At 40.4% G+C, this 8,529-nt stretch overlaps 1 protein-coding gene across 1 annotated transcript; it reads right to left on the bottom strand.

The window, feature by feature from the left end:
- Positions 1 to 6,266: 6,266 nt before the first annotated feature.
- On the bottom strand, positions 6,267 to 6,812 carry LOC127224845 (interferon alpha-13-like). The gene has a single exon (XM_051187996.1). The coding sequence runs from the start codon at positions 6,810 to 6,812 to the stop codon at positions 6,267 to 6,269; it is 546 nt and encodes a 181-aa protein (XP_051043953.1).
- Positions 6,813 to 8,529: the final 1,717 nt, after the last annotated feature.

The following is an 8,529-nucleotide window of genomic DNA, read 5'->3' as shown; positions in this document are numbered from 1 at the left end:
AGTGGATGACTACAGCAAAGCATCGGACATGGACACAGCATGTTTAGATGCACAGATGAACTAAGTGTGGCTTTGACTGAATGAAGAAGACCAAGCCAGATATTAGACCAGCCTGGAAAACTAAGGAACATCCACCTCTAGCTGAGGTTTTTCTTAATCTTTTTTTTTTTTTAAATTTTATATATCGATCCCACTTCCCTATCCTTACTTCCCTCGCTCTCTCTCTCCCATGCCCTCCAACAACCCTCCAATCCCATCCTCCCCCACTCCACAGGGAGGGTGGTACCTTCCAGGAGGGGTCAACAAAATCTATCAAGTAGGGACTGGGTCCTCCATTCTGCCTCTAAGTTAAGGGAGTATCCCTCCATGGGGAATGTGCCTCCAAAGTCTTTTTGTGCACCAGGGATACATACTGGTTTACCGTCAGAGGTCCCTTAGACTGCCCAGGTCTTCTAACTGAGACCCATGTTCAGGGAGTCTGAGTAAGTCCAAGGCTGGTTGCCCAGCTATCAGTCTGGGGCCCATTAGCTCTTCTTTGTTCAGGTCAGCTGTCTCTGTGGGTTTCTGCAGCCTGTTCTTGTCCTCCCTCTGTGCATCTAGATTCCAGTTCTGCTCAGTGTTTAGCTGTGGGTGTCTGTTGAGTACTTTCTTAAGTGTCTTTCAGCCTTTTTGGTTTCCTCTAGTGAAAATTCTCTATTCAGTTCTGTACCCATTTTTAATAGGGTTATTTAGTGTTTTGGTGCCTAGTTTCTTGAGTTCTTTGTATATTTTGGAGATCAGCCCTCTGTCAGATGTAGGGTTGGTGAAGATCTTTTCCAAGTTTGTGGCTGCCTTTTGGTCTTGTCAATTGTGTCTTTGCCTTAAAGAAGTTTCTCAGATACAGGAGGTCCCATTTATTAATGTTGATCTCAGTGTCTGTGCTACTGGAGTTATGTTCAGGAAGCAGTTTCCTGTACCAATTTGTTCAAGGCTACCTCCCACTTTCTTTTCCAAGAGGTTCAGTGTGGCTTGATTTATATAGAGGTCTTTGATCCATTTGGACTTGAGTTTTGTGCATGGCGATAGACATGGGTCTATCTGTAGTTTTGTACACATCATCCAGTTGTGCCAGCATCATTTGTTGAAGATGCTTTTCTCCTTCCATTGTATACCTTTAGCTGTTTGTTTTGTCAAAATTCAGGTTTTCTTTTTTTTAATTTATTTTATATAACAAAGTCCAATTAAATGAAAACAAACATTTATACACAATATTTGGGAATTTGGACGTTGTTCTTTCCAAAATACTTCCTGCTGGTAAGGGGCACTGTCATGGGGGATTCGAAGAAGATTCAGATATCCTGGCTGTAGTCTATAGGGCTGCTTTGTCCAGCTGTTTTGAATGTAGGATCACCTGGTACTCTGTTTCAGGCGGTCTGGTGTGATCAAACCACATTAGTCTGGAAGGAATGCACATCTTTTCATTTTCTGTGGAAACAAAAATAGAAATCCTTTTCCCCAGTATCTTGTCCTTCAACTTAAATTTTGGAGTCAAAGCATTTTTTAAATTTAATTTATTATTTTACATGTTGATCCCAGTTCCCTCTCCCTCCCTCCCTCCCTCCCTCCTCCCCTCCCTCCTCACCTCCTTCCCTCTCCTTCCTTCCCTCCATTTTACCCTCTCTGCCCTCTCACATGCACCCTAACCACCCTCCCCTCACATCCCACCACCCCAATTCCATATGTAGGGGATTGCCATCCAGTTGGGGTCATGTAGATCTGACAGGTCATGTGAAGTAGAGACTAGGGCTTCTCTCCTGTCTCTAGATTAAGGCAGTTATCCCTCCATTGGGGATGTGTTCCCAAAGTCCTTTTGTGCACCAGGGATACATCCTGGCTCCACAGTCTGAGGTCCCTTAGACTGCTCAGTACTTCTAGCTGAGACCCATATTCAGGGGGGCCTGAGTCAGTCCCATGCTGGCTTCCCAGCTATCAGTCTAGTGGCCATTAGCTCCTCTTTGTTCAGGTAAGCTATCTGTATGTGTTTCTGCCTCATGGTCTTGTCCTCTCCATCTGCATCTGGGTTCTAGTTCGACTCAGTGTTTATGTATGGGTGTTTGATCCTGTTTCCAACAAGCATTAGTTGAGGACTCCATATATAAGTTAGTTGTTGATCTCACTCTCCAGGAAAGGCATTTATGATAGCCTTTCCAAGGAAGCTCAAATTGTTAGTTGGGAGCAGTCTTGTAGTTCTCTAGACCTTTCTTCGTGTTCAATTTTATCGTCAAACCAATATTGGCTCCCTCTTTTATGTTCTCTCTCTCTCTCTCTCTCTCTCTCTCTCTCTCTCTCTCTCTCTCTCTCTCTCTCTCTCTCTCCTGTCTTCTATTCCTAACCAGGCTCAATCTTCCTGGTCGCACATGTTTTCCTTTCCTCCCCCTCGTTTTCTCCTACTTCTCTCTCCATTTGCTGTCCCCCCCCCACTTCCCCTGAGCTCTGGGGGACTTGTCCCTTCCCAGTTCTGTGAGGGACTTTATATGAATCTCTTAGAATACACCTTGTATCCTAGTTCCTCTGGTGGTGTGAATTATAGGCTGGTGATCCTTTGATTTAGGTCTAAAATCCATATATGAGTGAGTACATACTGTGTTCCTTTTTTGTGACTGGGTTACCTCATTCAGGATGGTTTCTTCAAGTGCCATCCACTTGCCTGCGAATTTCAAGATACCATTATTTTTTTCTGCAGAGTAGTATTCCATTGTGTAGATGTGCCACATCTTCATTAACCATTCTTCAATTGAGGGGCATCTAGGTTGCTTCCAGGTTCTTGCTATTACAAATAGTGCTGCTATGAACATAGTTGAACAGATGTCTTTGTTGCATGGATGTGAATCCTTTGGGTATATGCCTAAGAGGGGGATTGCTGGGTCCTGTGGTAAACTAATTCCCATTTTTCTGAGGAACCGCCATACTGATCTTCAAAATGGTTGTAAGAGTTTGCACTCCCACCAGCAGTGGAGGAGTGTTCCCATTCTCCACATCCTCTCCAACATAAGTCATCATTGGTGTTTCTAATTTTAGCCATTCTGGCAGGGGTAAGATGGTATCTCAAAGTTGTTTTCATTTGCATTTCCCTGATAGCTAAGGATGTGGAACATTTTCTTAAGGGTCTTTCAGCCTTTTTGATTTCCTCTATTGAGAATTCTTTCTTCAGTTCTCTACCCCATTTTTTAAATAGGGTTATTTGGTGTTTTGTTGACTAGTTTCTTTAGTTCTTTGTATATTTTGGAGATCAGCCCTTTGTCGGATATAGGATTGGTGAAAATCTTTTCCCAGTCTGTGGGCTGCCGTTTGGTTTTGTCCACTGTGTCCTTTGCCTTACAGAAGCTTCTACGTTTGAAGAGGTCCCATTTATTAATTGTTCTCTCAGTGTCTGTGCCCCTGGAGTTATGTTCAGGAAGCAGTCCCGTATACCTATTTGTTCAAGGGTACCTCCTACTTTCTCTTCTAAGAGGTTCAATGTGGCTGGATTGATGTTGAGGTCTTTGATCCATTTGGACTTGAGTTTTGTGCATGGCGACAGACATGGATCTATCTGCAGTCTTCTACACACCCTCATCCAAACCTAAATCAATACCAAACAAGAAATTTAAATAGACTTATAAACCCTAATGAAATTTAAGAAATCATCAAATGTCTCCCAACCAAAAAAAGCCCAGGGCCAGATGTTTTCAGTGTAGAATAGTACTAGAAAGTCAGACAGCTATTACCAATATTCCTCAAGGTGTTCCATAGAATAGAATCATAAGCTTCATTGCAAAACTCTTTTTAGGAAGCAACTATTACCATGGTACCCAAGCCACACAAAGACACAACGAAGAAAGAGTACTACAGACCAATATCCCTCATGACCATTGATGCAAAAATACTCAATAAAATAGTGGCATAAGGAATCAAAGCACACATCAGAGAAATCATCCACCATGACCAAGCAGGCTTCATTCAAGGGATGAAGGAATGGCTCACCATATGAAAACCCATCAATGTAATCTACTATATAACCAAACTAAAAATAGAAAACCACACAGACATCTCAATCGATGCCCAAAAAGCCTTTAACAAAATCCAACACCCTTTCCTGATAATGGTCTTGGAGACAACAGGGGTAACAGGCACATACATAAACATAATAAAATCAATATACAGCAAACCCACAGCCAACTTAAAACTGAATGGACAAAAACTGTATGCAATTCCTCTAAAATCAGGAACAAGACAAGGCTGTCCACTCTTCAATATTGTACTTGAGATACTAGCTAGAGCAATAAGAAAACAAAAGTAGATCAAAGGGATACAAATCAGAAAGGAAGAATTTAAACTTTGACTATCTGCAGATGATGTGATAGTTTACATATATGTCCTGAAAAACTCTACCAGGGAATGGCTACAGCTGATAAACTCCTTCAGCAAAGTGGCAGTTTAGAAGATAAACTCAAAATATCGATGGCCCTACTATTTATAGAAGATAAAGGGACCAAGAAAGAAATAAGAAAACATCACCCTTTGAAATAGCCACAAACAACAAAAAATATCTGTGATAACACTTACTAAACAAGGGAAAGAACTATATAATCGAACTTTGAGTCTTTAAGAAAGAAATTAGAGATCAGAAAATGGAAAGATCTCCCATGTTCTTGGATAGTCAACACAGTAAAAAGGAAAATCTTGCCAAAAGCAATCTACAAATTCAGCGCAATCCCCATCAAAATCCCAGCACAATTATTCACAGACAAATCAAATGAAAATTTGAATTATTCCAAAATTATCACTTATAAAATACACATGAAACCTTGAAGATACTGAAGAATAAATGTAGCGTTATGTTGGTAGTGTCACAATACATGAGTTCAAATTACAGCTATATGTCTTAGAGAGCATCACTGCAGGATTATAACCCTTTAACATGGAAGAATTTTGCTGTTGATGGCAATAAACATAGTGACCACAACCAATCAATGAACAGAAAATAAAGGGCTGGGATCACTGCAGGAGAGGGAGCAGAAGAATTGAAAGAGGCAGAGGCAGTGGACGACTACAGAAAAGCATCAGTCATGGACACAGCATGGTAGATGCACAGATGAACTGAGAGTAGCTGTGACTGAGTGAACCAGACCGCAACAGACAATAGCCCAGCTTAGAAAATGAAAGAAGTTCTACCTCTGCCTGAAGAACTGTGGGAACTGATGGCTGCTGAGAGAGAGAGATTAGGGTTGGGGTCCCTAAATGGGGCTACCTAAGCTCCAGGAGATGGCCTTGTGTCTATGCACAACAAGAATCTCCAAAAAAGAAGGAAGAGAAGTTGGAAGAGGAAGAGTAGGAACACGAGGAGGAGAAAACCCATTGAAGTTGAGAGGGCATAGTGGTGTTTCAAAGGGTTAATTTTTAGAGGATTTCACCTCCCTGGTGGCATTTATTCCAAGAGATATTTCTAGAGGCTAATATGAATGGTGTTGATTTCCTGATATATTCCTGGTATATTGTCCTTGTTATACAGGCCTGCTAATCGGTTTTCTGTGATCTATTTGATATCACTCTATATGCTGTTACTCCTACTTAAAACCCCAAACTCTTAAACTGAAAGAAGATGAAAGTAGAGAAAAGGTGGCAGAGTTCAGGCAGGCCAGAGGAAGGGTTACTCTGGGGAATATGTCTCCTCGAAGATTAAGCCACAATCTGACAGGAGCCAGATTCTCTACTTTATACAAGACAGCATCTTGGTATATGTATAGACAATACTATATAGTGGAGATGAGTAGAGGAACACATTAGGATTTTATGGAATACTATGCAGTTTACACATGTGTGCTCTGCAAATTTTGACACCGTGTGCCTTTGTACACTTTTTATAGAGTATCAAAATAAAAAGACCAAAAAAATTGAAAAGATACAGAATTAACAAATTACAAGTGTTTTATACAGAAAAATTGAATAGGATTCAAAATATTTTAATTGCATATGATGGTTTCCTACATTAAAGAAAATAAAAACTGCAATATTTAACTTAAATAACTGAAATTAAATAACAAGATAAATACACACACAAAACATAAAGCCAAATGGATGCATAAACAAATGCCTTTGCATATAGATAAAATCTGCTCTTTTTTCCTGAAACATGTAGACAGGTTGATTGATTTCACATTAAAATAAATGATAGTTTTAAAGGGAAATTTATGCAGTGAGGTACAATGTCCTAGTTCAGGAAAGTCCTCTCCATTTTTGCTCAGAGCTTACTCCTCCTCAGCCAATCTTGACAGCAAGGTATTTAAGGAAAACAGGGCTCTCCTGACTTCTGCTCTGACCACCTCCCAGGCACAGGGGCTGTATTTCTTCTCTCCCAGGTACACAGTGATCCTGTGGAAGTAATTCTTCACAGTCTCTTGTGAATCTCCAATCCCCTGATTCATCAGACATGCTGGCAGTTTTTGGAGCTGCCCATAGAGCTCACCACGGAAAGATTCTAGGAGGGTTTTCTCCCAAGCAGTGGATGAGTCTTTTGAGGTGAAGAGGGTGAGGACCTGCTGGGTCAGCCGCTGCAGGAATGAGAAGGCTTGGGCCTTCTGGATGTGCTGGGCATCTACATTCTTCAGAGGGAATGCAAAGTCCTTTCTGTCCTTCAGGCAGGAGACAAGGGAGGGTCTCTTCATTTCTTCCAACAATGCCCAGGTTCTGTTGTTCTTGAGGTCATGAGTCTGAGGGAGGTCACATCCCAGACAGCAGGTTGACCAGTAGTTCATCACCACCAGGGCCATCAGGAAAGCACAGGGTCTGGCCATTGTGGATGTTGCAGCTCTTGCTGATCCTCTGGGCTCTGTGGTTCTGAACCTTGCCCTTAGGTTCTCTGAATACCATGGGATGAGCATCATTCTTAAATAGGGAAAACACTCCTTTCCATTTTCTGAATGCCCTCCCCTCACTTTCTAATTTTCTTTTCAATTTGGTTAACTCATTCTCTCCTTGTGTCTAGGAATTTTTTCTAAAAGTTTTTAGTTTTCATCTTTGCTTCCTCTTTCACTGCTGCCCTCAGAAAGCTGGTTTACATTTTTTTTTCATTTTGCAAATGGAATTGTCATTAACTCTTACACCCCATATGATCCTTCTTTGTTGAATTTTATACATTATGTGTAAATACACAATTTTCTGTAAAATTTGTACTTAAGTTATTGAAATTCACTTTATCATAATTTTTTATATGTATGAATTTATATGTTTAAATCATAAAGTAAGCTATGACCCAACTTGTTTCTAAATTAGAATATTGATGCACATGTTGGTGGTCATTCATGCATTCCTTTAATCTCAGCACTTGGGAGGCTCAGGCAGGCATATCTCTGAGGACAAGTCTAGCCTTGTCTACTGAGGGAGTTCTAGCAGGGCCACTCAAAGACACCCTGTCTAGAAAAACCAAAGGAGAAAAAAATTATTGATGTCAATGACATTCTTTAAATGTTTCCAGATCTTAAATGTTTTATTGTTATTTTCTTCAGTTTATCTTCACTAACTCTATTGTTAGCTCATACAAAATGTTGATTGAGTCTTCAATGTATCTTCTTTAGTTATCCAAAGATTGTCATGCCATCACAAGAACTTGATTAATAAAGGTTTGCTGCTCAAGCTTGGTGAGCTGAATTTGATTTCTGGAACCCATGCTTGAAATAGAGAAACCAACTCTTGGAATATGTCCAACCGCTATGTACACACTTAGCAAGCTTGTGCCTATACACACACACTCAATGCATGCATGCACACACAGCACTAACACATAATGATACACATACAAACTCACACAGGTACACACTTATTCATCAACATGGATACACACAGACATACACTGTCATATATATATGCTCACAAACATAGAAGCAGTCACACAGATACACACATACCATCACACACACTCTCACACAGAGATATCCACACTCACACATATATCTTTCACATATGCTCACACTCACAAATACACACACACTGACACTCATACAGACATAAAGTCACTCCCCTACACATTGACTCACACTCACACAGTCACACATAAGACAAATTTTCAATACCCCCCCACACACAGATACACCTAAACACACAGGCACATAACAATGAACACATTCCGACCCATACAAATACATACACACACCATCATTCAAACGTAAACATTCACACACACTCATACACTCACACACATGCCCAAATTCCCACATACCCACACACATTCATAAACACAAATATGCACAAAACACATTCCACATATACACATAACACTCCCAAACATAGACACACACACATATATCCTTACATACACATTCACACACATACATTCTTAGATGAACACACAAAAACTCTCACATTCAGAAGATATAACCACTCTGAGAGAAACACAGACATAAGGCCCACATACTCAAACACATACACATGTGTAGTCACATACACAGACGAGTTAATATGCTATTTAAAGATCTCAAAGTTCAATTTTCATTCACTTTGTTTCACAACTTTAGA

Source organism: Phodopus roborovskii, unplaced genomic scaffold, assembly GCF_943737965.1.
Source record: "Phodopus roborovskii unplaced genomic scaffold, PHOROB, whole genome shotgun sequence".
Classification (NCBI taxonomy): Eukaryota; Metazoa; Chordata; class Mammalia; order Rodentia; family Cricetidae; genus Phodopus; species Phodopus roborovskii.
The sequence above is the reverse complement of the archived record's forward strand: the minus strand, read 5'-3'. Positions and strand labels throughout refer to the sequence as shown.